Raw genomic sequence first — 27840 nt, 5'->3', positions numbered from 1 at the left:
TAGGCCTAGATCATACTGTACGTGTTGCTGTAAGACTGAACTGTGAATTCCTTGACTGTGACTTTAGTGACAACATTTGACGCACCAAAAAGTAGCACCACAATGCCATGAATCCCATTCTTCCATCCTCTTGATGTTACTCTTGATGACCCCGGCTCCACGGGAACCGGGACTTTTTTTTTGAGGAAGAGCTCGATCGGAGGAGGATTTGTGACAGCGCGCAAGGACACGCCTTCTCATTAAACCGGCAGTTTGTGCGGCTCCACCTTGCCGTCACTGCCCTGTCGTCAGTAGCGAAACGAACCGTACCGCTGCCTCTTCTACATTAGTTGTTATACTCCCCTCTACTTAATTAACCTTGTACGTATTATTTTGTCCCCGACGGTTGTGGTGTTCTGCGTCAAAAAAAGCAACAGAGATGTAAAAGCAAGTTACACTACCGCATCTTCCTCGTCATTGATATGCAGCTACTGACATAACCAGGAGCGCTGGTGACAGGTATTTTGGTGTTCTAGCGACTTGTGTCTATTACGTTAGCTAGCTACGTTCAACACATTTAGCTGTTTGGAACATTGTATCCTCACTAGGCTACTAGTCTGGGTACAGTCTAGGTACAGGCACAACATACTGATATTGTGTCAAAACGTTGGAAGAGAGTTAGGCTAAATGTGCATTTTCGTTATTATCCTTTAGTCTACTCGGACTGACCTAAAGCTGTCAAGTAGATCCTCGAATAACCTTTCTCGAATAGAGAATAAACCCGGGAAGAAACACGATAGGGTACCTTGTCGTCTAATTGATGCTGTTTAATGCAATTCACCTACTTTCCCATAGGGAATAATCTAAGCAAACTGCTTTTTTAAGCTTTAACGTCAATTATCTAAACTCGTAAACTGTTTTTTTTCTTTCATTTTCACAAATGTTGTAGTTTAGGGTTCTCTGGTTGAATTGCATCCTTTAGATTGGAAACATTTTCATTTTGAATTTTTAGGTTAACCACATTACAATGATCGTGAGATACAAAGACGATGTAATAATATATTTTTTGGTATATCAAATCAAATCAAATTTATTTATATAGCCCTTCGTACATCAGCTGATATCTCAAAGTGCTGTACAGAAACCCAGCCTAAAACCCCAAACAGCAAGCAATGCAGGTGTAGAAGCACGGTGGCTAGGAAAAACTCCCTAGAAAGGCCACTCTCTATATTTTTTTCCTTCAGGATTTTGGAAATTCTGTGGTGACCCCGTTTTCATATCCGGCTACTCTGCATGGGGTCGCTTTCCCTAGTTTGGGAACCGCTGGGCTACATTGTAATACATACCTATCTGTAGGCCTACAGTGCTGAATGAAAATAAAATAATTGATTAATTGAGTTGGATGAATCTACAAAATCATTTATTAATAGGACGACAGTTAAATCCAATATGTCCCGTATATATTGCCCTCCATGATATTGAGTTTATATATATTTTTTGAATATATATATACCCTCTATGGCCTTATGGAAATGTATGAATGCATTTCTGTGCACAGAGCTAATGCTATGGTACTTTTTGGAGAGGCCAAAGATTCACAGCGCCGTCGTGAGGTGTCTTTTCCAACAATTTGGTCACTCATCAAAACTGAGCTGATTTATACTGAACAAAAATATGAAGGCAAAGTGTTGGTCCCATGTGTCATGAGCTGAAATGAAAAATCACAGACACAACAAATAGCTTATTTCTCTCAAATTTTGTACACAAATTGGTTTACATCCCTGTAGTGTGAGCATTTCTCCTTTGTCAAGATAATCTATCCACCTGACAGGTGTGACATTAAGAAGCTGATTAAACAGTATGATCATTACCGTGCTTCTACATCTGCATTGCTTGCAGTTTGGGGTTTTAGGCTGGGTTTCTGTATAGCACTTTGTGGCATCGGCTTTATAAATACATTTGATTGATTGATTACACAGATGCACCTTTTGCTGGGGACAGGTGCTTGGGACAATAGAAGGCCACTCTAAAATGTGCAGTTTTGTCACACAACTCAATGCCAAAGATGTCTCAAGTTGAGGGAGCGTACAATTGGCATGCTGACTGCAGGAATGTCAACCCTAGCTGTTGCCAGAGAATTGAATGTTCATTTATCTACCATAAGCCGCCTCAACCTCGTTTTAGGGATTTTGGCAAATATGGCCAACCGGCCTCACAACCGCAGACCACATGTAACCACACAAGCCCAGGACCTCCACATCCGGCTTCTTCACCTGCGGGATCCGTCTGAGACCACAACCGAAGAATTTCTGCACAAACTGTCAGAAACCTTCTCCGGGAAGCTCATCTGCGTGCTCGTCGTCATGCTGCTGACGCCAAATCCTGACTGCCATCAGCATGACGCAACAGGAACCGCCATTTATTGGAACAGGTGACGGTTTTCCACTCCTCAATTATGTGGTGATCGCGTGCCCACTGGAGCCGCTTCTTCTTGTTTTTAGCTGATAGGTGTGGAACCCGTTGTGGTGGTCTGCTGCAATAGTCCATCTGTAACAAGGACTGACGAGTTGTGCGTTCCGAGATGCCGTTCTGCACACCACTGTTGTACTGTGCCATTATTTGCCTGTTTTTGGCCCCCCTTTTAGCTTGCATGATTCTTGCCATTCTCCTTGGACCTCTCATCAACAAGCTGCTTTTGCTTACAGGACTACCACTGGCAGGAAGTTTTTTGTCTGTCACACTATTCTTGTTAAACCCTAGCCATTTTCGTGCATGAAAGCCCAGTAGGCTGGCAGTTTCTGCGATACTGGACCTGTTGTGCCTGGCACTGACGATCATAGGCACTTAGGTCACTCGTTTTGAAAATTCTAAGATTCCATCGAACAGTAACAATGCCTCGACATCTGTCTACCTGCTTTATATAGCAAGCCACGGCACGTGACTCACTGTCTCTAGAAGCAAACCATTTTTGTGAACTGGGTGATGTACCTAATAAATTGTATATTACAGTACAAGTCAAGTTTGGACACATCATTCCAGGATTTTTCTTTATTTTTACTCTTTTCTACATTGTAGAATAATAGTGAAGACATCAAAACTATGAAATAACACATGGAATCATGTAGTAACCAAAAAAGTGTTAAACAAATCAAAATACATTTTATATTTGAGATTCTTCAAATAGCCACCATTTGCCTTTATGACAGCTTTGCACACTCTTGGCATTCTCTCAACCAGCATCATGAATGCATTTCAATTAACAAGTGTGCCGTGTTAAAAGTTAATTTGTGGTATTTCTTTCCTTAATGCGTTTGAGCATATCAGTTGTGACAAGGTAGGGGTGGTATACAGAATATATTTGGTAAGAGACCAAGTCCATATTTTGGCAATAACAGCTCAAATAAGCAAAGAGAACAACAGTCCATCATTACTTTAAGACATGAAGGTCTGTCAAATTTCAGGAACTCTGAAAGATTCTTAAATTCGCAAAAACCCTCAAGTGCTATGATGAAACTGTCTCTTATGAGGACCGCCACAGGAAAGGAACACCCAGAGTTACCTCTGCTGCAGAGGACAAGTTCATTAGAGTTACCAGCCTCAGAAATTGCAGCCCAAATAAATGCTTCACAGAGTTTAAGTAACAGACACATCTCAACGTCACCTGTTCCCGAGGAGACTGCGTGAATCAGTCCTTCATAATCAAATTGCTACAAAGAAACCACTATTTGGTCTAATGAGTCCAAATTTGAGTGGCCACTTTGAAGAATCTCAACTATAAAATATATTTGGATTTGTTTAACACTTTTTTGGTTACTACATGATTCCATATTGTTATTTCAACGTTATGATGTCTTCACTATTATACTGCAATGTAGAGAAATGGTAAAAATAAAGAAAAACCCTTCAATGAGTAGGTATGTCCTAAGCTTTGACTGGTACTGTATTTGCACATGCGCTTGCATGTGTGTGACTGTATGTGTGTATACTAGTGCGTCAGCTCTGTGAATGTGTGTTTCCTATTTCTCTTCCCTTACTCGCTCTTTGGTTCTCTCTTTCCCCCTCCTCTCTTCTCGCTCCATGGAATGGCAGTGCAGGGGAAGATGGACATCCAGAGTGGCATACAGATGGCAGTGGAGACTCTCCCCTGCTCCCCCCAACAGTCGGGTACCCATCAACAGAGCGAGCCAGAGGACGGCCAGACAGAGGGGAGTGCCAGGCCTACCGCTGACAATCACAGCAAGGACACCCAGCCAGCTGCTGGCCACCAAGACGACAAAGTAAGTCTCTATCCTTCTTCCTTCCACATCGCCTGTGTGTGTGCCTGTGTATTTATGTTGGGGTGGGAGGGATCAATAATGAGCCTGCCTCCAATGCACTGTTTCTGTTTGCATGGAAGGCTTCTTCTAATGCTACATTTAAAAAAAGGGGTCCAAAAGAGAGATTTGGCTATCCCCATAGGAGAACCCTTTTTTGGTTTTTAGGTAGAATCCTTTTTAGTTGCAGGTGGAACCCTTTTGGATTCCTGAAATGTATTTTTCCTAAGAGTATAGAAAGAGACAGACCCGGACGCTTGGCTGTTTAGTGCCGTTCACCTGTATGTTTGTGTTCATCGGTGTGTGTACTGTGCCTTCAGAAAGTATTCACACCCTTTGACTTTTTCCACATTTTGTTGTGTTACATCGGAATAAAACAAATATTAGATTGAGAATTTGTGTCGCTGGCCTTCACACAATACCCCATAATGTCAAAGTGGAATTATGTTTTTAGAAATGTTTACAAATTAATGAAAAATGAAAAAAAGAGTAAGTCAATAAGTTTTCAACCCCTTTGTTATGGCTAAATAAGCCTAAATAAGTTCAGGAGTAAAACATTTGATTAATAAGTCACATGATAAGTTGCATGGACTCACTCTTTGTGCAATTATAGAGTTTAACATTATTTTTTTAATGACTACCTCATCTCTGTAACCCACAAATGCAATTATATGTAAGGTCCCTCAGTTGAGCAGTTCATTTCAGACACAGATTCTTAAAGACCAGGGAGGTTTTTCAATGCCTCGCAATGAAGGGTGCCTATTGGTAGAGTAAAAAAAAAATGCAGACATTGAATACCCCTTTGAGCAGGGTGAAGTTATTAATTACACTACGAAGATACAGGCGTTTTTCCTGTCTCAGTTGCTGAAGAGGAAGGAAATCGCACAGGGATTTTACAATGAGACCAATGGTGACTTTAAAACAGTTAAGAGTTTAATGGCTATAATAGGATGGATCAACCACATTGTTGTTACTCAACAATACTATCCTAAATGACAGAGTGAAAAGAAGGAAGCCTGTACAGAAAATATTTCATAACATGCATCCTGTTTGCAATAAGGCACTAAAGTAAAACTGCAAAGAATGTGGTAAAGAAATACATTTTATTTACTGAATACAAAGCGTTATGTTTAGGGGCAAATCCAACACATCACTGAGTACCAACTTTCATATTTTCAAGCATGGCGGTGGCTGCATCATGTTATGGGTATGCTTGTCATCGGCAAAGACTAAGGAGTTTTTTTTTTAGGATAAAAAGAAACGGAATAGAGCTAAGCAAAGGCAAAATCCTAGAGGTAAACCTGGTTCAGTCTGCTTTCAACTTTCAGCAGCACAATAACCTTTCAGCAGGACAATAACCTAAAACAGAAGGCCAAATATACACTGGAGTTGCTTACCAAGATGACATTGAATGTTCCTGAGTGGCCTAGTTACAGTTTTGACTTAAATCAGCTTAAAAATGTATGGTAAGACTTGAAAATGGCTGTCTATCAACAACCAACTTGATAGAACTTGAAGAGTTTAAAAAATAATAATGTACAAAAATTGTACAATCCAGGTGTGCAAAGCTCATAGACTTACCCAGAAAGACTCACAGATGTAATCACTGCCAAAGGGATTCAAACGTGTATTGACTATGGGTTGTGCATATTTATGTAAATTAGATATTTCTGTATTTCATTTTCAATACATTTGCAAAAATTGTGTGTAGATTGATCAGGAATTATTATTATTATTATTATTATTATTATTATTATTATTTTGATCAATTTTGAATTTGAATTTAATAAGTCAAGAGGTATGAATACTTTCTGAAGCCACTGTAGCTACCTAGCTAAAAAAAGTCTAAAGGAAATCAGGTGACACTAACCCAGACTGCTCCCTCCATTGAATTGGCATTGCTACTGTAACGTTAGCTTACAGTATTGTCACGTATATAATTTGCTATTTACATAGATAGCAAACGTTAGCTAGAAAGCTAATGAATTTAGCTAGCTGAAATGGCTCAATAGCATTTACTAAAATGGGCAATAACTTGACCTTGGTAATATTAGCAGATTGCATAATATTTTTGATCTCACCAACTTTGACAGTTCTCTTGCCTATGAATACAAATGCTAGAGCTACTGTATCTTTACTGTGCTGTTAACATGCTAGCTAGCTTGCCAGGCAGCTAAGCTAAGCAGCAACTTTTGATAGCCACATAATAGCGGTTGCTTTTTAAATTCTACTGTTTTTAATCTTACCTTGTGGTATGAAAAGCTGTTAGGAGAATGTTGGAGAATCCGGTTGGCTAGCTAGCTAGCTAGTTCCGTCTCGATCGTTCACTGTTTGGCCGTCACTTGCCAGCCCTGGTCCCAACAATTTTGCACCTTATAGGCAATATCAAAATGATGATAATCTAAGAAATAGCCTGGGTTAAATTACCATAGATTCTCATGTGGACCATTATATGAAGCTAGCGGTATTATTAGGCTATCTCAACCAATATGCCAGACGTTGTTTGGAGAGAGCAGAGTTGGAAAGACTTGCATTTTCTCTTGAGCTATTTTATAGCGTTCCTGTTAGGAGTGGGAAGATTTTCAGATGGAGACAAATTTGGGTGATCAATATTTATTTCTAGGCATGTAGTAAACTATTGCATAATCATATTTATGAAGTACATTTTCTTGTAAAAATAACTGCCAGTGATTCTCAGCCCACGCATTGGCAGACTACTCTATTTCAATGAAAACACACATGCTAGGCACATTTGATCTCACCTGCCCATCTAGAAGAGGAGAGGTAGGTTACTGAAGCTGAAGCAGTGTGAATAATGTGACAAAGAGGAGCTTTTAATACAATAGATAGGTAGGCCTAGGCTAACGCATACAAAGCAGTAAGACTACCGTTTACAAATAATCTGCGGGACAACAAACATATTTTCATTCCAAAGTCGTCTGCCAGACCTCTCTCTCCCACCTGCAGCATGACAAATGCAGACCGCGCCGCAATGATCTCTGTCGGGACCCGCAGCTCTTTAGTTGACAGCCTAACGCGAGTAAAATAGCGCCATGCTTTACCAACTGAGCTACTGAGCCTGTGCATCTAGGGCCTATGTGTTGTTTTGGGATCTCATTCTAACGAACATTTCCTCTGGAAGATCTGTTTTCACAGACACTCCGAAACCAATAAGCTACTACTACAAAAGACATTGTGATCTCTGGTGGACAACCAGAGACTTACACAACCAGAGACTTCCCTGTAGATGGATTGAGTGTTTTCAACAGAGGGACAGCAAAGACATACACACGTAAATATGTACATTGCAATTTTTTCGAATGAGCGGTCGTTCATGTGCAAAGTATTTGCGTTTTATTAGCATAGTTATCAGCTGTCTGTACGATAGTGTCATTTCTTTCGCTCCCTTTCCCGCTCTTTTGAATCCGCCATTTTGTGTAACAAGCCGTCATATCGTTTTAGTCCACTAGGGACTTTTCATTGCATTGTGTAGTAATCAATGTGTAAGCTATCCTGTTTGTGTGTTTATGTAATTCTATGATTATTTAGTTAGTTAGTAAATAAATAAGTCAATTTGTATATCGATGATTCGTCATTTATGCTAGGGTTCATGCAGATTTGAAGTCAACAACGTTCAGAATGAGACTGGTATGAGGTAATGAGAATTAATTAATTGACTGTGAGTTTAGTTGGGAGATAGTAACGAGAGTAACTCGTTAAATAACTTTTCCTGTGGTGCCCCAGATTACTACATAACTAATTGTTATATGATTAATTGAATCGTGTAATAATTGAACGTGGTATGTAATTATTTTATAAAATAACGGTCAAACACATTAATGATAGTCGAGACACGACAACTCTGAGTGAGTCCGTTTAGCATATTCACTCTCCAATCTCTACGGTCTTCATCATCATGCAGAATGACAGCAGCCTCCACTCCCCCTCCCTCCATATATACGATGTCAGGCATCAGGGCATGACAGGAACCTCAAACCTCCTCCGTCAATCATCACAGAGAGACAGTAGGCCTTGGATGACAGGAGGGCAGGCCTATGGAGACCACCAGAGTAAACACGGCACACAGAGAAAAACGCACATTCTGAAGTAAGTCTCGCTATGGCAAGTCATTGATTTGAAGTTCAACGTCATGTGAGGACTGGTGTCATGGTGAAGAAATGAAACACGAGATGAAGATGCAGTTCTCTGATTACTTCTCCATATAGATTCAGTATTTTATGGTTTGTAATATTGCAGGCTCTTCTCTCTCTCAATTGTTGTTTGTGTTGCTTTTGTGTTTGGAGTAATGAGGCGTCCAGTGTGCTTTGAGAGAGCCAAGATACTATATAACAATAGCAGCATCAACACTTGCCCCATGCCTCTCGGTGGGTGGCCCTAAGGGTACTGTATCTGTGTCATTACCCTGGCTCTCTTACATTTGTGTGTGTGTGTGTGAGGGAGACAAAGGAAGAAAGTGTGTGTGCGTTTTTCTGTCGAATAAAGTGGAGACACCACTGTCTGCAATTTAGTTGGGGCCGCCCCGGGGTCTGTGCCTCTCACACCGGCTGCAGCGGTATCATCGATTTTGTTTGGAGAGTTTATTCATCAAGATGTCATCAGTGGAAGTGGACTAATGTTATGTTCCCCGTTAAACTGGGCTTGCATCTAGACTATACTCCTGTGTATTAGTGATTCATCATAGAGTGTGGACATTGGGTACAGACTCCGGTGCTTTTGGTACTGATTCTGAACAGCCTCTCTGCTGTATGGCATACCACTGCTCTCCGTTTATGTTTACGACCGTGTTTAGTACAAGTTTAATACGGTCTTTGCTAGACTGTCATGAGTCTTACTGGACATGGATGTGGAATGTAGATCCTACGTCTTAGTTTGAGATCAGTTGTCCCCAACGGGTCGATCTTCAAGGCATTCCTAGTCGATCATCGAACATTTCTATAGAAAAGCCAACGATAATGGCATAAAGGCTTGTGCTCTTTTTTAAATTCTCTGTGTTGCGCTGTTGGCGGTAGGTGCGCTTGATTCAGAAGACCTGCGCACCGGGTAAGTAAAGTGTTCCCATTTTCAACCATTTAATTTGTCGGAAAAGTCAAACTTGCCTACCAGTGGGCCTACTGCGCTGGCCAATCGGATAGCTCAAATCACGTGCCTACCTACAGCTTCCATGACCCTGGCTACAGCAAAGTTTGATACTAGCCTATGTGAGATTTAATCTTTTAAAACCATATCCAGAGAGAGACTGTCAAAGAATACAGTAAAGAGCTGCTGTTTTTATGAGCGAGTTCAAGTCTTATTCAACACTTACAAAACATAAAATGTGGTTCTCTCTACTTCCACTCACGCTGCCGCTGAGATGTATGAATAGCCAAGTGTATCGATAGCCTTGTGATTTTATTATTATTAGTAACTCTCCGTGTGTATTTTAATATCGAGGGAGTATTTCACTTTCTCTGGTCATAGGAACAACATGAATTTGTGCCAGAATTGGTGCCTAAATTGCAGACAGTGGTGACCCTGCCTGAGTCCGATGCGGTGCGAGTCGAGTTTCACCATCAGGTGGAATACGGTGTCCCCTCTCTCCGGTCAGTCTCACCGGAGGAAAGGAACGAGGCAGACCGCCTGCTGCTCTCTCCCTCCCTCCGCTGAGATTAACGCCGTGTTCAAAACAACAAAATCTTAGATTTCAGTGCGTTCAAGACAACTACGAACTGCTACACCAACTGATCTATTTTGTTATCAAAGTTTTGAAATATAATATGTTCTGAGAAGAACAATATTGGCAGGCCAGGCATATAGCCAATAAGCTGTGATAAACCTATTATGCCTCATTCCAACAGAACTGTTTTATTAGTTTGTTTTTTAAACATGACAACAAAAATATAAAAAAATCTGAGCGGTACACTCTTAGAAAAAAGGGTCCTAAAAGGCTTATTCAGCTGTCCCCATAAGATAACCCTTTTTGGTTTCAGGTAGAACCTTTTTTGGAGTCCAGGTAGAACCCTTTTTGGTTCCATGAGAACCCTCTGTAGAAAGGAACCAAAAAGGATTATTCAAAGGGTTCTCCTTTGTGGACATCTGAAGAACCCTTAAAGGTTCTAGATAGCACCTTTTTTTCCCCCTAAGAGTGTAGATCTCGGTTTGGTTTTGACTGCGATAGTGATCTTGACTCAGGAAGTATTGGTGACCACTGCTTTAGATGTACAGCTGTGACAGGGAAATAAATACAAGGTGTAGAAATAAAATCGGTTCAGTTTTGATTTGTAAAAAAAAAAATCCCGGATTTCTGTTTCGATAATTTATTTAAGACATTAAGTGCACTCTGCGTTATGTGGGTTGAATGCTATAACACTGGCAAGTGTCTTCGCTTATGTTTCACAGAGTCGTGGCTGAACAACAACATGGATAAAATATAGCTGGCGGGCTTTACGCTGCAGCAGCAAGATCCGGTAAGACAAGGGGTGGCAGTCTGTGTATATTTGTGAACAACAGCTGGCACACTAAATCTAATATTAAGGAAGTCTTGAGGTTTTGCTCGCCTGAGGTAGAGTATCTCATGATACGCTGTTGACCACACTATTTACAAAGAGAGTTTTCATCTATATTTTTCGTAGCTGTCTATTTACCACCACAAACCGATGCTGGCGCTAAGTCTGCACTCAATGAGCTGTATAAGGCCATAAGCAAACAGAAAAACTCTCATCCAGAGGCGGCACTCCTAGTGGCCAGGGACTTTAATACATGGAAACTTAAATCCGTTTTACCTACCAGCATGTTAAATATGCAACCACAAAAAAATCTAGACCACCATTACTCCACACACAGAGACTCGTACAAAGCTCTCCCTCGCCTTCCATTTGGCAAATCTGACCAAAATTCTATCCTCTTGATTCCTGATTACAAACAAAAACTAAAGCAGGAAGCACCAGTGACTCGGTCAATAAAGAAGTGGTCAGATGACACAGATGCTAAGCTACAGCACTGTTTTGCTAGGTTTCTTCCGATGGCATTGAGGAGTACACCACATCAGTCATTGGCTTCATCAATAAGTGCATCGATGACATCATCCCCACAGTGACCGTACGTACACACCCCAACCAGTAGCCATGGATTATAGGCAACATCCGCACTGAGCTAAAGGGTAGAGCTGCCACTTTCAAGGAGCCGGACTCTAACCCGGACGGTTATAAGAAATCCCGCTATGCCCCCAGACGAACCATCAAACAGGCAAAGCGTCAATACAGGACTAAAATTGAATCGTACTGCACCAGCTCCGACGCTCGTCGGATGCAAACTATTACAGACTGCAAGGGGAAGTACAGCCACGAGCTTCCCAGTGACAAGCTAAATTACTTCTATGCTCGCTTCGAGGCAAGCTACAAAAAGCATGCATGAGAGCTTAGCGACTGTGTGATCATGCTTTCCTTAGCCGATGTGAGTTAAACCTTTAAACAGGTCAACATTCATAAGGCCGCGGGGCCAGATGGATTACCTTGACTTGTACTCCGAGCATGCACTGACCAACTGGCAAGTGTCTTCACTGACATTTTCAATCTGTCCCTGACAGAGTCCGTAATACCAACATGTTTCAAGCAGACCACCATAGTCCCTGTGCCCATGAACACTAATGTAACCTGCCTAAATGACTACCGACCCATAGCACTCACGTCTGTAGCCATGAAGTGCTTTGAAAGGCTGGTCATGGCTCACATCAACACCATTATTCCAGAAACCATAGACCCACTCCAACTTGCATACCGCCCAACAGATCCACAGATGATGGAATCTCAATTGCACTCAACTGTCTATTCCCACCTGGACAAAAAAAACACCTATGTGAGAATGCGATTCATTGACTACAGCTCAGCGTTCAACCCCATAATGCCCTCAAAGCTCATCACGAAGCTAAGGACCCTGGGACTAAACACCTCCCTCTGCAACTGGATCCTGGACTTCCTGACAAGCCGCTCCCAGGTGGTAAGGATAGGTAACAACACATCTGCCACACTTATCCGCAATAGGGAGGCCCCTCAGGGGTGCGTCCTCAGTCCCCTCAAATACTCCCTGTTCACCCATGACTGCATGTTCAGGCATGCCTTCAACACCATCATTAAGTTTTCCGACGACACAACAGTGGTAGGTCTGATCACCAACAAGGATGAGAGGTCAGAGAACTGGCCATATGGTGCCAGGATAAAACCTCTCCCTCAATGTGATCAAGACAAAGGAGATGATTGTGGACTACAGGAAAAGGAGGACCGAGCAAGCCCCCATTCTCATTGACGGGGATGTAATGGAGCAGGTTGAGAGCTTCAAGTTCCTTGGTGTACACATCACCAACAAACTATCATGGTCCAAACACACCAAGATAGTCGTGAAGAGGGCACGACAAAGCATATTCCCCCTCAGGAGACTGAAAAGATTTGGCATGTGTCCTCAGATCCTCAAAGTTCATCTGATGCAGCACTCCATCACTCTGCTTCTTGGTAAAATAGCCCTTACACAGTCTGAAGGTGTGTTGGCTCATTGTCCTTTTGAAAAACAAATGATAGGCCCTCTAAGCACAAACCAGATGGGATGGCGTATCGCTGCAGAATGCTGTGGTAGCCATGCTGGTTAAGTGTGCCTTGAATTCTAAATAAATCAAAGACAGTGTCACCAGCAAAGCACCCCCACACAATAACACCTCCTCCTCCATGCTTTAAGGTGGGAAATACGCATGGGGAGATCATCCGTTCACCCACACACCACGTCTGACAAAGACACGGCGGTTGGAACCGAAAATCTCCAGTTTGGACTACAGACCAAAGGACACATTTCCACCGGTCTAATATCCATTGCTCATGTTTCTTGGCCAAAGCAAGTCTCTTCTTCTTATTGGCGTCCTTTAGTAGTGGTTACTTTGCAGCATGAAGGCCTGATTTACACAGTCTCCTCTGAACAGTTGATGTTGAGATGTCTGTTACTTGAAGCATTTATTTGGACTGCAATTTCTGAGGCTGGTAACTCTAATGAACTTATCCTCTGGGTCTTCCATTCCTGTGGTGGTCGTCATGAGAGCCAGTTTCATCATAGCACTTGATGGTTTTTGCGACTGCACTTGATTGACTTTTATATTAAGATATTCCACAAATCAAGGCACACCTGTGCATTCCAGGCGTCTACCTCATGAAGCTGGTTGAGAAAATGCCAAGAGTGTGCAAAGCTGTCATCAAGGCAAAGGGTGATTATTTGAAGAATCTCAAATATAAAATATATTTAGATTTGTTTAACACTTTTTTTGGTTACTAAATGATTCCATATGTGTTATTTCATAGTTTTGTTGTCTTCACTATTATTCTATAATGTAGAAAATACTAAAAATAAAGAAAAACCCTTGAATGAGTAGGTGTTCTAAAACTTTTGACCGGTAGTGTATGTAGCCTCGCTACTTTTATTTTCCTGCTGCTATTATAACTGTTTGTTAATTACATTTTTTTCTTATCTATTTTTTTAATTAACAGTTATTTTTATTAACTTCATTGTTGGTTAAGGGCTTTTAAGTAATCATTTCACTCTACACCTGTTGTATTCGGCACATGTGATTTGATTTGATCACGCATTCTTCTGTCTCTGTCTCAGACCGTACAAGTAGGCACGCAGTGGATAATGGTCATTGTAGTTAATTTAGCGCAGAAAACATGGCAATTATGTGTAATATTGGCCTGTTGGAAACTACAACTCCCTACTACATCGCTCAGTTCCGGCTTGATCTGATTTATATCTAGATAACAACATTGCACTCACAGAAATGAAACAAAAAAAATGAAATAATTGAACCAATGTCGGTCAATTACTTGTTTAAAAACTGGAAAATAACAGCACTATGAGTCCTTCACTGTGTTCTTCTGGACTTTATGTTTTGTGTCATTACAGCAGACATTCTTTGTTGAACTCACACAGAATACTAAGCTAGCTGGCCACCACGCTCTGCTAAGCTAGAGTATTTGGTTATTTGGAATTTTACTATAATTGGTGTCATAACAGTCTAGTGACCTTTTAAACTCATTAACGGCGCTGGAAGGCAGAATGTACCCTAGTAAGCACAAATCTTAAACCACACGTAGGAGTTGAGCTGATTCTGCAATTTTTTAAATAATTTTGCTCCATTTTGGTGTGTGTATATATCTGTTCTCTCAGAAAAGTTTTTTTGTTTGTTCTCATAAGCATATAATGGAGAGTGATAATTCAGAACATTGGTAATTTGCGGTCTGTTTATATTAAGGATGACTCATTTGGGAGAAAGCTTTTAAACACGGAGTGGAATTGTTATACCGACAATTATGTCTGGTGTATTTGATTACGAAGATGACATGCATGCTAATTCAGAAAGCGAGGTTACAAATTATATTAAACTGCTCACCACGTAAACTGGGTGTGTTTGAAAATGAACAAAATCCGTAGCGTAAGCAAAATGAATGTTTAGCAGATGAGATTTATTTGATTTTAGCCAGATAGAGTAGGTTTTGATTAAATGGGAATCTTTGCTTTAATCTCATTGCTTTAATATAAAACTATTACAGATGAGGGTGAATTGGTTGGTAATTTATTTTGTCATTTGTTGGCCAGATGCTTTCAATCTACCCGTAATGCCTTGGGTCTATGGATTCCCTGATTTTTCCATTCAGCCGACCTAAAGCTCCAGAACAGATGGTCTGTCACCTTGCTGTATGGTTAAGCTAGATAAATCCCCAGCTAAACCAGTGATAGTGTTTAACACAGGTTGCTGTCGTTAAAGCTCCTGGCTAAGTATCCTATGATAATAGCACACCAATTTCTTTATCACTATTCACTCTGAAGTCTGGGGGTGTTTTTGAGCCTGTCTCCCTGGAACGGAGAGAGACTGCTGAACGTTGCGTGCTCCTCATGACAGAAGGTGTCTGTTCTGTACCTTCAACTCTCGGAGGCACGTGCTCCCCCTTTTTTTTTGTGGCTTCATTGACTGCATTTGACACTATTACTCGTTTTGACGTTTGGCCCTGGTCAAAAGTAGTGCACTAAATAGAGAATTGGGTGTCAATTGGGACGCAGTCGTTATTACCGCGTTGTTGAATTGTGATCATGGTTCGGAAACGATAGCTAAGGCTGCGTTTGGACAGCCAGCCCAACTATGATCTTTTTTCCACTAATTGGTATTTTGACCAATCACATCAGCTCTTTTCACATCAGTTCTTTTCCGGAGCTGAACTGACCAATTTGTGAGGAAAAGTATCGGAATTAGACTGCCTGTCTAAACACAGCCTAATATTAATGAAAAGCAGATATGGTGGCTTTCCTCACACTTTCCCTATAAATAATTTCCATGAAATGTACTTTTTTTTGCCCACCTCGACTTCATTATTTGTTTATACATTACCCATTCCCCAAATACTGAAGGCAAATATTTCCTCCCTCTGTCCCGCGTCGTTCTGGTTTATGTTAGAATGTGGACGTTTGAGCGAAATGCAGACTGACACACTGAACAAACCCTCCTGCCTAGCACCCGTCGCCCACAACAGCGCAGATTAACTCTCTGCCTCAATTACCTCGACACTGGTGCCCCCGCACATTGACTCTGTACCGGTACTCCCTGTATAAAGCCTGGCTATTGTTATTTTGCTGCTGCTCTTTAATGATTTGTTACTTTTATTTCTTACTTTTGTTGTTGTTGTTATTTTCTTAAAACTGCGTTGTTGGTTGAAGGCTTGTAAAATAAGCGTTTCACAAATACAATTTGATTTGATTTTTGATTTGATTTGCTATGCCCTGGTAATTACCTTGTGTTATTTCTCCTCCCACACATGCTTTTGAAGCTCTAAGAGCATCCCTGCATGCCACCGATCCCACCAGCCTTTCTCCGGGTATTGTTGGGGCCGGCCTCGATCCTCCGCCAGGATCCAGAAGCACTGGTTAATCAAAACCCCTTACAAAATCGAACTGATTGTTTTTACTTGGATGGCACTATGACAAAGTGTCTTATGTTTAGAATTGAGCTTCATACTCTTTATACTCTGTTTCAGACTCTTAATTGCCTCGTGATAATTGACCATAAGTTAATGAGCCTCTCCTCTTGAGGAGGAAGCACAGTTTAGTATGTACACCACTTAACTACAGTAATGAAATGAAAGGCTGTAACTCATATCACATAACGTCGAAGGGCTTCTATCTATCCAACTCTATCAGGAAGGACACAACCCACTGTGCACAGACAGTCAATTCAACGTCTAGTTTAGGTTTACTTTTGGTTGAGTTGTCAACTAATGTGAATTCAACGTGAAATCAACAAGGAAATTCACCATTTCATTCGATTTTAGGTCAAAAGTTCGGTGGAGGGAAAAAAAAACAAAATGCCCTGACATTGATGACTTTTTGCAAATTCAATCAGTTTTCCATGTTGATTCAACGTCAAAATCAATTCAAGGACCTGCAGCGCCTTTGCTCTATTTGGTATCTCCAGTGGATGCAGTTGAATTGTTGGGACTGTAGGCCCAATCCTATTGAGATACACATGTTTAGCTCAAAGATGTGAGGAATTCATCCATTGTAGCTATGCACAGTCAAGTTGTGTGTGTGTGTGTTCAATGTTCTACATCCTCCCCTCAACACACACACATACACACACACATACATACATACATACATACTGTACATACATACAGATACACACACACACACACACACACACACTCAGCTCCGTAAAACTCTATTAGCTTCTGTCACAACACATTTATCCCTCATCTGTTTCTCAAATCATCGTTGCTCTCTGTGGCAAAGTGGGCTCCTTTTAGTTTTTTCATTCGCTCGAATGGAGCGCGATAGCAAGGGCCAAACCATCTCAGACTCTTGTCCAAATCAGCAATTTTTTTTTACCCTAAAATAGCCCTGCTGTCAGCTCGCCTTAGGAGCCCTGGCCTCTGAGAGCCAGTTAACGGGATCAGTGCTCACTGGAGTGTGTGGCTCAGTGGTAAGACATGGCGTTGGTGACACGTTCCTCCTTTGATGGGATCCTGGCTCGCTCCTAATCCCCCTCTGTCCGTCTAACCTGAGGGGCTAGATCCAGGAGATCCAGGGGTGCCACCTGTTCCCCACTTCCCCTCACTACGTTTTACCTATAGTTGTTTCTCAAATGGTACGGGGGGGAGGGAGGGGGGGGGGGGGGGTTCCACTGAATGGTATTTTTATACTTTGGGTGGCTATGTATGGTTCTGATTAATGTTGAGCTTGTTCGCTGAGCTCTCATGAATTGTGATGAGCTCAGCTAGCACATGAAAGGTTTAAGTGAGACTTGTGCAGAGTATTTGTCGAAATTACTGACGTACCGAATCTTGGTGACACAAGTTACTTTCTTTTGGCCTCGCGGTGCAATTCTTGTACTGCCCATCGCCCAGCCGTACTGCCCAGTCCTCTTCTTTGAAAATATGTAGAACATTATGTTCACAAAGTCAAGTTGGGGATACAGACCCATTATCGCGTTGTGGCTTTTTAGTCAAAAAATGTGCAATGATAGAGGGATGGAAGGGAGGAGCGCTTTATTGGAATGGAGGAAAGGGAGGATGGAAGGGAGGAGCGCTTTATTGAAAGGGAGGATGGAAGGGAGGAGCGCTTTATTGGAACAGAGGAAAGGGAGGATGGAAGGGAGGAGCGCTTTATTGGAAGGGAGGTAAGGGAGGATGGAAGGGAGGAAAGGGAGGATGGAAAGGAGGAGCGCCTTCTTTGCATATTAAACTGGTGATATTCAGCATGACAAATTGCCTTTGAGGGAACATGAATGGGCCGCATGTTCAACTAACCCCACATTTGGCTCGTTGGCTGCTTATTTCACTTTGTAAAGGGACCTGTTCATGCAGCCCGTGACGGCTACGGTCATCATTCAAACTTGCACCGTTACATTCCTTTTTTGATTCCCCTTTCCTCGCTCTCATTTTTGAATAGGAGTTTAATGTGTCCTCGTCCTGGCCAGCCTGCTTGTATTAAACCCCATTAGTTACACATTGTCTCAGCCACAGGCTGTCAACACAACGCGCTAAGGCAGAACAGTAATAATAGTCTTCCCTTTCTACTCTTATCCCCAAATGAATTCCCTGTGTGTGTATTGTGTATGCCTGTGTATTGTGTATGTCTGTGTGCGCGCGTACACATGATTGCTCTTTAAACCCAACGTTGTGTGGTAATTGCACCTTACGCACAACACTTAAACCCTATTAAAAATATCAACGTATTGCCTATGCTGGTCATTCAACTCATAAGGAGAGCAAACCACTCATATGGAAAGATGACCTCAGTTCAGATTGCAGCAACAGATGCTCCAGGCAGTGTTTAGTGGTGACATCTCCACTCAAATATTTCACTCTGGAAAATCTGTTTCCATTTGGAAGGGCCACACAAATAATTATAATCAAGCACTATTTGAATCAATATTATATCCGGTGTTTAGATGATATTTGGCACTCGATCTCAATAACATCTTGAAGAAGCGAAAAGAGCCAGACTCTGCACCACTGATTTCCAAACAAACAGGAAACAGATAGACGTAACCCAAAACTGTCGAACGCGGAATCTATTAAATCAAATCCTACAACAATACATGAAAAACACAATTCTTATTGTACTCCCAACATGTGTGTCTTTTAGATTCGTGTTCATAACAAAGTAATTGCATTGTGAAAAAAAATCACTCAATCACACAAAAAAGTGTTTCTGAACTCCCAACAACCTGAACCCATCTATAGGATACATGATATGTGCTGTTTGACGTCTTTCCTTCATACCGCATATAAAGTACCTACTAATGATCATTAAACACACCGTTGTACCATTGGCACAGTAGGGAGCCCAGGTTTCTTAACACCTTTAAGCCCTGCATGTGTACAATGTAGAGCCTACCCAGGGTAGATCCAAAATGGCACTTTTTATATTGCACTACTTTTGACCAGTGGGATGAACACTACCTCACCACGTGCCACGACATCGTTATGGTAACCCACAGGCTCTGTCATAATAAGTGCAAACGCCTCCCTCCCATTCCCCAGGAGTCTGTAATATATATTCATGCCCCATTAGGCACCTCCGAGGTGCAGCAGTTTCTGCGTATGCTGACTCATTACCACGAGAGAGAGATTGAGAGAGGGAGACGTGTACACACGCATACACACACGCATGCATATGTACACACACACACACTATCTCAGTAGATAATGTCAATATAAGCCTACTGTACCACAGTCAAAAGATTCAAAGGGGGAAAAAGACGTGTGTTTGGTGCTCTGTTTGTGTGCTCAAAGAGAGGATGATGATATGCTTTTCATTTTCAAAGTCGTGAACAAAGGACTGCCTACCTTGCCTCGTCTATGTAGATTGTGTCCTGCAAAAAGGTTTGTCAAAAAAACAAAACAATAATTGAATATGTCATTATCAATTGCTAAATGACTGTTCTGTTGTTCCTCTACAGTTTTAGTGATGGTCTTAATTAGGTAAACTGCCATTCCACTTAAGCAATAAGGCCAGAGGGGGTGTGGTATATGGCCAATATACCATGGCTAATGGCTGTTCTTACAGATGATGCAACGTGGAGTGCCTGGACACAGCTCTTAGCCGTGGTATATTGGCCATATACCACAAACTCCTGAGGTAAATTATTGCTATTATAAACTGGCTACCAACGTAATTAGAACAGTACAAATAAATATTTAGTCATGCCCGTGGCATACAGTCTGATATACCATGGCTGTCAGCCAATCATCATTCAGGGCTCAATCAACCCAGTTTATAATTAAGCAATAAGGCCAGAGAAGGTGTGGTATACGGGCCATATATCACAAACCCCAGAGGTGTCTTATTGTTTAATTATAAACTGGTTACCAACGCAAATAGAGCAGTAAACAAGTAATTTTTTGTCATACCTGTTGTATAGGCTTTCAGCCAATCAGCATTCAGGGCTCAAACCACCCAGGTTATAATTAACTGTATACTACGGAGCTCCGATGTAATGCACCAATTAGACTACTAAAGAGAGAATGGTAGTTAAGTTATTACTTCTGAAGCAAGAATAGATGTGCTTATTTAAAGGAAGGAGGTGTATGTGAAGGTATGCTAGATGTTCCGTCTCATGAAAGTGAAGCACAATGACTCTCAGCCTGTGTTGGCACTGTTGACATCACAGGTATGATGCTGTTGTGCAGGGAAAGCTATTGCTATTCAACATAGCCCTATCCCAAAGTGTCAGTGATTCCTCTGATTGTTCTGCACAAGGTAGTTCACATCTCGATATCTACTTATACAGTGGGGCAAAAAAGTATTTAGTCAGCCACCAATTGTGCAAGTTCTCCCACTTAAAAAGATGAGAGAGGCCTGTAATTTTCATCATAGGTACACTTCAACTATGACAGACAAAATGAGAAAACAAATCCAGAAAATCACATTGTAGGATTTTTAATGAATTTATTTGCAAATATGGTGGAAAATAAGTATTTGGTCACCTACAAACAAGCAAGATTTCTGGCTCTCACAGACCTGTAACTTCTTCTTTTATTAGGCTCTTTTAATGTCCTCCACTCGTTACCTGTATTAATGGCACCTGTTTGAACTTGTTATCAGTATAAAAGACACCTGTCCACAACCTCAAACAGTCACACTCCAAACTCCACTATGGCCAAGACCAAAGAGCTGTCAAAGGACACCAGAAACAAAATTGTAAACCTGCACCAGGCTGGGAAGACTGAATCTGCAAAACGACTTAATGTCATGTGTGTATACATTTTAAGTGCGGGTGGTCCCGGTAATCAAACCCACTATCCTGGTGTTGCAAGCACCATGCTCTAGCGACTGAGCTAAAATGGACCACTGATCACAGTGCAATAAGAACAGGTCAGTGTCTCTGACTTTCCTATCGGACCTGTAACATTTGCCGTCAGAGGTGTCCAGCAGTAGAGAGAGAGGGAGAGAAACGATCCCTGACTAATCCAGATTGCTCTCTATTCCAGGCCATTCCTGCTTACTTGATCCTCTCATTCACTCCACTGTTTTGGCACAACTTGACACTGGGGGATTCTTGGGAGTCCTCCTCCAACCTAACGGGAATATTCCACATCTGCACTCACGGCCTCTGTCCTAAAGCCCACGCCCCTCATCAAGATTAGCCTATAGAGGCCCGTTTCTGCGCCCCCCCACCCCCCCACACACACACACACACACACAGTCCTTGCCCCCAGGGTAGAGGGATTAGGTGTGCGTTGAGTAACACCTGTGATGATGGTAATCACTGGACTTAGAAGGCCGTAACAAGGCTTTAAAGAAGAGAGAGCAGAGAGCGAGTGATTGAGTTAGTGACACATTGGAACGGACAGGTCAATTCCATCACAACTGTGGGAGTGGATTGTGGGCAAGGAAGGATTTATGCTCTGCATGGGAAGTGGGAAACACTCTTCGTCTTTAGGTATCGGCTGATACTTTTAGCACTCCCTTTAGAATGGCTCTTATACTAACAAGCTCTGTGCATAGAATATCTGATATGGGATTTGGTGGACTTGCTCCCATTCAGCCAAAAGTGAGGTCAGGGCTCTGTGCAGGCCAGTCAAGTTCTTCCACACAGATCTTGACAAACCATTTCTGCATGGACCTTGCTTTGTGCACATGCTGAAACAGAAAAGGGCCTTCCACAAACTGTTGCCACAAAGTTGGAAGCACAGAATCATCTAGAATGTCATTGTATGCTGTAGCATTAAGATTTCCCTTCACTGGAACTAAGGGGTCTAGCCTGAACCATGAAAAACTGCCCCAGATCATTATTCCTCTTCCACCAAACTTTACAGTTGGCACTATGCATTGGGGCAGATACTGTAGCGTTCTCCTGTCATCCACCAAACCCTGATTCGTCCATCGGACTGCCAGATGGGGAAGCGTGATTCATCACTCCAGACAACGTGATTCCACTGATCCAGACTCCAATGGCAGCGAGCTTTTCACCACTCCAGCCAACGCTTGGCATTGTGCATGGTGATCTTAGGCTTGTGTGTGGCTGCTCGGCCATGGAAAACCATTTCATGAAGCTCCAGACAAACCGCTATTGTGATGACGTTGCTTCCAGAGGCAGTTTGGATCTCGGTAGTGAGTGTTGAAACCGATGACAGCCTATTTTTATGTGCTACGCGCTTCAGGACTCAGCGGTCCCGTTCGGTAAGCTTGTGTCTCCTACCACTTCTAGGAGCAGTTGTTGCTCCTAGACGTTTCCACTTTACAATAACAGTACTTACAGTTGACCGGGGTCAGCTTTAGCAGTACAGAAATTTGACAACCTGACTTGTTGGAAAGGTGGCATCCTATGACGGTGCCATGTTGAAAGTCACTGAGCTCTTCATTAAGGAAACTCTTCTGCCAATGTTTGTCTTAGGAGATTGCATGGCTGTGCGCTCGATTTTATACACCTTAAAGAAACAGGTGTGGTTGAAATAGCCGAATCCACTTATTTGAAGGGGTATCCACATACTTTTGTATATAAAGTGTATGTTTAGCTAGGACACACATGGTTGATTGACTGGCAATGAGCAAGGGACAGTTACAGTATGTGAAAGTGTGTGCATTTTCAGGAATAGGTTGTAGTGCACTCTATAGGCTACAAGGACAGAAATACAGAGTTTGGTTGAGAATGCAGGGCCCGAAATGGGTGTGGTGCCTAAGGTTAATAAATCCCATTTACAATTTGCAGGCCTGGAAATATTCCTCCCTCTCTCTCCTCCTCGTCTCTGCCCTCCTTCTATTTCTCTCTCTCATCCCGCCCTCTCTCCCCTCTCTATTTCTCTATCCCTCCTCTCCTCCCTCTCTACCCTCTCAATTTCTCTAACCCTCCTCTCATCCCGCCCTCTCTATTTTTTCTCTCTATTTCTTCTCCTCAGTTAGCAGCCGAAATAAGCGTTCTCATTCAACAGAACTACTGGGCCGAGGACATATCATTCAAAGATACCCACGTGGAGAGCATTGCCCAGCACACTACCGTTCCAGTACCAGTACCTCCATATAGCTCAGTACATCTCAGTCTAACCCTGCATCACTAATCCCTCACTTATGTCATCGCAAGGTGATCCTTCCTCACTAAAGTCTTGAGTTACTCGATCCTCGTGCAAGACAGTTTACTCCATTTTGCTTAGGCTTGATTGGATCGTTGTGAGTTTTAGGGATGTTATTAATTACACTCTTAGAAATGAAAGGGTTCCAAAAGGGTTCTTCGGTTGTTCCCAAAAGGAGAACCCTTTTTGGTTCCAGGTAGAATCCATCTGTAGATTGGTTCTATCTGCAACCAAAAAGGGTTCTTCAAAGAGTTCTCCTATGGGGACAGCCGGAGAACCCTTTAAGCTTCTAGATGCTGTATTTTTGACCTGCTGAAAATGTTAGGTCTGTGTTTGTTAGAAAGGACTAACATGTAAGTATGGAGATGTCAGGGAAGGCCATCTAGAGAGATCATGGGCGGCAGGTAGCCTAGCGGTTAAGAGTGCTGGGCCAATAACCAAAAGGTCGCTGGTGAGAATCCCGAGCCAACGAAGGTGAAAATCTGTAAGTGACCTTGAGCAAAGCACTTAACTCTAATTGCTCCTGTAAGTCTCTCTGGATAAAAGTGTCTGCTAAATGCCCCAAAAAACAATAATAATAGAAATGAAAGGAGAAATCCCAACCAGAAGTGAGTCTAGGGATTCAGAGAAGCCTGAATCCAACAGGATTCACAATGACCCACTAAGAGCCAAAAGGAATTAGACAATATCTGAGAGAAACATGAGGGAAAGTGCCCTCTGCAGCACTGATACAATGTCAGTGTAACTGAATTCACAGTGCAATACAGACAAAGACGAACAGAGGAGTCTCATGCCCTCTGGACTGTAGAATGGCCATGAGACCGGGCAGCCTAAAACTCTGATAGAGGACACCTCAACTGTGAGTACATTTTAGTATGCATTGCTGCAGGTGGGGACTGTGGTAAAGAATACGTTTGAATAAAAAAGTGTTTTTAAGGTAGACTTGTTCAGAGGCAATATAGTAATAATGAGGTAATAAATGGTAATGGTCCGCAACTTATCTCTCCAAAATGTCTGGAATTAGACTGCGGATAGACATGCACTGTACTAGAATGCACAGCCACGGTTCCATCTGCCATCAAAGTCCCTCTCTCCATATTGCCACCGTTGCATCATAATGCAAACGGGTGAAATCCAAATATGTAACAGTGGCACTGGCCATCTGTCTCCCTGTGACCTTCTCGTCCCCTGCGTGTGTCTGCCCTGCCCAGCCCAGCTCAGCCCTGTCTCTGCTTCACTGTAATGCTGCAGCAGGTTGGTGAGTCTGTTTTCTGTGTTCCAAATGGCAACCTATTCCCTATCTAATGCACTACTTTTGACCAGGGGCAACGTGCGCCCGTTGTTCTCCTTGAAGAAGACCTTGACGTCCTGGGTGCGTGTCATGGAAAAGTCCTCGCCCTTGTAGGTTGGGCTCTGGTCAAAAGCAGTGGACTATATAGGGATTGGGAATAGGTTACCATTTGGGACGCTGGCTCTGAGTCTGTGATGTAAGGGACACTCCTGTCACAGGCCAGAACAGCAGATATTAATCCTGCGTCGTTCTGTCTGTCGGTCAGTCAGTGAGAGAGGGTAACTGCAGGAAAGACTCGGCTCAGCAGGTGGGCCAAAGACAGCCCTGCATTCCCAAATGGCTCCCTATTCCCTACGAGCCTTGGTCAAAAGTAGTGCACTATATAGGGGATAGGTTGCCATTTGGGACACCCACGGTGACCAGCTAGTCAGTCGGCCATGGCCGGAGGTTGAGTGGCGTACAGTGGGACACTGAGCTTACAGTCTTCGGCACGGAGCACAGACATGTCTGTCTACCTCATTCATTGCATCTTTCTCTGATGTAAGAGACCAATAGATTGGGATGTAAGTAGGAGAGAAAGAAACAGGGTTGAATTATATGGTAACGTGTTTCAGGGCATTTTGTTTATATTGTCGGCCAATGTTTGCGTTGAGCGAGTATGGGGAAGGGTGACTGGAAACCGCATGAACGTGTCAGCGCAGACGCAGTGCGTATCTACTGATTTGACAAGTTTGCATGCATCTCCCATTTTATATTCATGTGCATTGTGTAACATAAATCAAGTGTCACTCCCAGAGTTTGGCTGACCTGCTTCAGTCAGTTGGTCCAGGGGACAGCTGAGCTGACGTTTACGGAGCAGGAGAGTTGAGTTAGGGCCTTTCCCTTAGTTACTGTGTTTGGCCGGGTCGTATTTACAGTACACCCTGCTAGCCACTATGGCTCAGTACCAAATGGCACCCCGTCTCCCATATAGTGCACTACTTTTGACCAGAGCCTTATGTTTCCAACCTGGGTAACCAGCTGTGCAGTGAGGAAAGGTTTTCATGCACAGCTTGAGCGCCTGCCGGGCAGAAATAACAACAGCGGCTCTCTGACCTCTCACTTTCTCCTTTAACATCCGCCTGTAAAACCATGGTAAATAACGGGGCAGTCGCCTGCAACAAGGCCAAGCGTCTCCTCTTTCTAGTCCCTCCGATGCTGCCTGGCCAAATGGAGCAGAAAAACGTGTGTGTGTGTGTGTGTGTGTGAAGGTAGTGAGGGCCGAGGGTCAGATCAATGGCTGCTGGTTAACACGACGTGCATCTGAGGTTATGTCCTTAGCTACCCCAGCATTAGAAAGCCTTATATGATTGAGGCAGTCTGCTTAGTGGCATTTACATCTTTACCACAGGCTGCAGGGTATGCTGGCTGGAGCAGAGCCATGATGGGATTCTGATGGTCTGATTTTTGACTAGCCTAATTCTTTCAATGTGCAGCTGTAATATAAGCCTCGCTGTGTCATTTTCATACAATTTTAATTACTTCTTTAGTATTGCTGCGTTTCCTCCCCAAGAATGCTAATCATGTCCCAAATGCCAACCATGACACACATAACAAACAGGAAATTAATTTAGAAAATATATTTTTTTTTATGGATACTCATTTAAAAAGTTCTTCACTTTTGATGTGTATCTGAACTGATGGGCCTCATAACTACACTGAACAAAAATATAAATGCAACATGTAAAGTGTTGGTTTCATGAGCTGGAATAAAAAATACCAGAAATGTTCCATACTCACAAAATGCTTATTTCTCTCAAATGTTGTGCACAAATTTGTTTACATGCCTGTCAGTGAGCATTTCTCCTTTGCCAAGATAATCCATCCACCTGACAGGTGTGGCATATCAAGAAGCTGATTTAAACAGCATGATCATTACACAGGTGCACTTTGTGCAGTTTTGTCACACAACACAGTGTCACAGATGTCTGAATTTTTGAGGGAGTGTGCAATTGGCATGCTGACTGCAGGAATACCCACCAGAGCTGTTGCCAGATAATTGAATGTTAATTTCTATACCATAAGCTGTCTCCAATGTCATTTCAGAGAATTTGGCAGTATATCCAACCAGCCTTACAACCGCAGACCACGTGTAGCCCCGCCAGCCCATGACCTCCACACCTGCGGGATCGTCTGGGGGGGAATATGACGAATATTACTGTCTGTAATAAAGCCTTTTTGTGGTGGAAAAACTCATTCTGATCGGCTGAGCCTAGCATCTCCCAGTGGGTGGACCTGTATGCCAAGTGGGTGGGCCTATGCCCAAGCCCCACCCTGTTCACTGGCACTCCAGACAGCAGCGTGCTGTCATGGGGGGACATTCACATTTCAAAATGAGTGGCTGCAAGTCCCAATGAGGAATCACATTGCAGATGGTCAGTTTACGAAAGTGTGTGTGCGTGTTTGTTTGTCAACACTTATGCCGTTAGGCCCCCCTGTTGAACCACTTAAAGGATTCTATTTAACGGGTCAGCCAAGGAATTAATCAAGGGTTTAATTGGAATCCACAAGTGGAGTGACATGATTTATGCAAATGAGGTGCTTAATATGCAGTCTGACGTGCAAATTGAAAAAGGCTTATCCCGCCCACGCCGGCTCGTGGTTTCATTACAGTAAATTAGAGAGTGATAATAATATTAATATTGGCCAACCGAAGCTATACTCACTGCCCCAAGGCGGAAAATAAAGAGGCGGATGTTTTCACTGGTAGTCAGTCACTCAGTCAGGGAATGCGTCCCAAATGGCACACTCACCTATTCCCTATATATGACCAAGGCACTAATGACCAGGGCCCATCGGGTGCTCTATATAGGGAATAGGGTGCCATTTGAGACGATCCAGGGATATATGCAGGGCTGTGGCACCATCTAACTATCTTAATTTGAGCTCGTTAGAATCCAGCAGATATCTGCAGGGCCTCAATTTTAATTGGATCACTGAGATATTTGAATTGCATTTTTGAATTGCATTCTTTTAAGGAAAGTATGGCAGCGTCTTGAGACATATCCCAAACCATAGCTCTGCACAGTCAGGCCCTTTGGTGATGCCCAGACATGCCTAAGCTGTTGCTGTGTTGCCCTTGGTAACGGTTCCCATGGGGACGGAGCATGTGCCCAGTCTGATCCTT

The 27840-nt window shown here is 42.7% G+C and overlaps 1 protein-coding gene across 1 annotated transcript in view; it reads left to right on the top strand.

The window, feature by feature from the left end:
- The first annotated feature begins 401 nt into the window (after positions 1 to 401).
- Positions 402 to 27840, top strand: part of LOC139391584 (RNA-binding motif, single-stranded-interacting protein 3-like) — a 345137-nt gene continuing 317698 nt past the window's right edge. Inside the window, exons 1-2 of the mRNA XM_071138959.1 lie at positions 402 to 498; positions 4069 to 4256. Coding sequence (XP_070995060.1) covers positions 4080 to 4256 — 177 coding nt within the window. The 5' untranslated portion in view covers positions 402 to 498; positions 4069 to 4079. The remainder of the gene's footprint in view (positions 499 to 4068; positions 4257 to 27840) is intronic.

This window comes from Oncorhynchus clarkii, chromosome 32 (genome assembly GCF_045791955.1).
Source record: "Oncorhynchus clarkii lewisi isolate Uvic-CL-2024 chromosome 32, UVic_Ocla_1.0, whole genome shotgun sequence".
NCBI lineage: Eukaryota > Metazoa > Chordata > Actinopteri > Salmoniformes > Salmonidae > Oncorhynchus > Oncorhynchus clarkii.
Note: the sequence above shows the minus strand (reverse complement) of the source record. Positions and strands in the feature narration are given on the sequence as shown.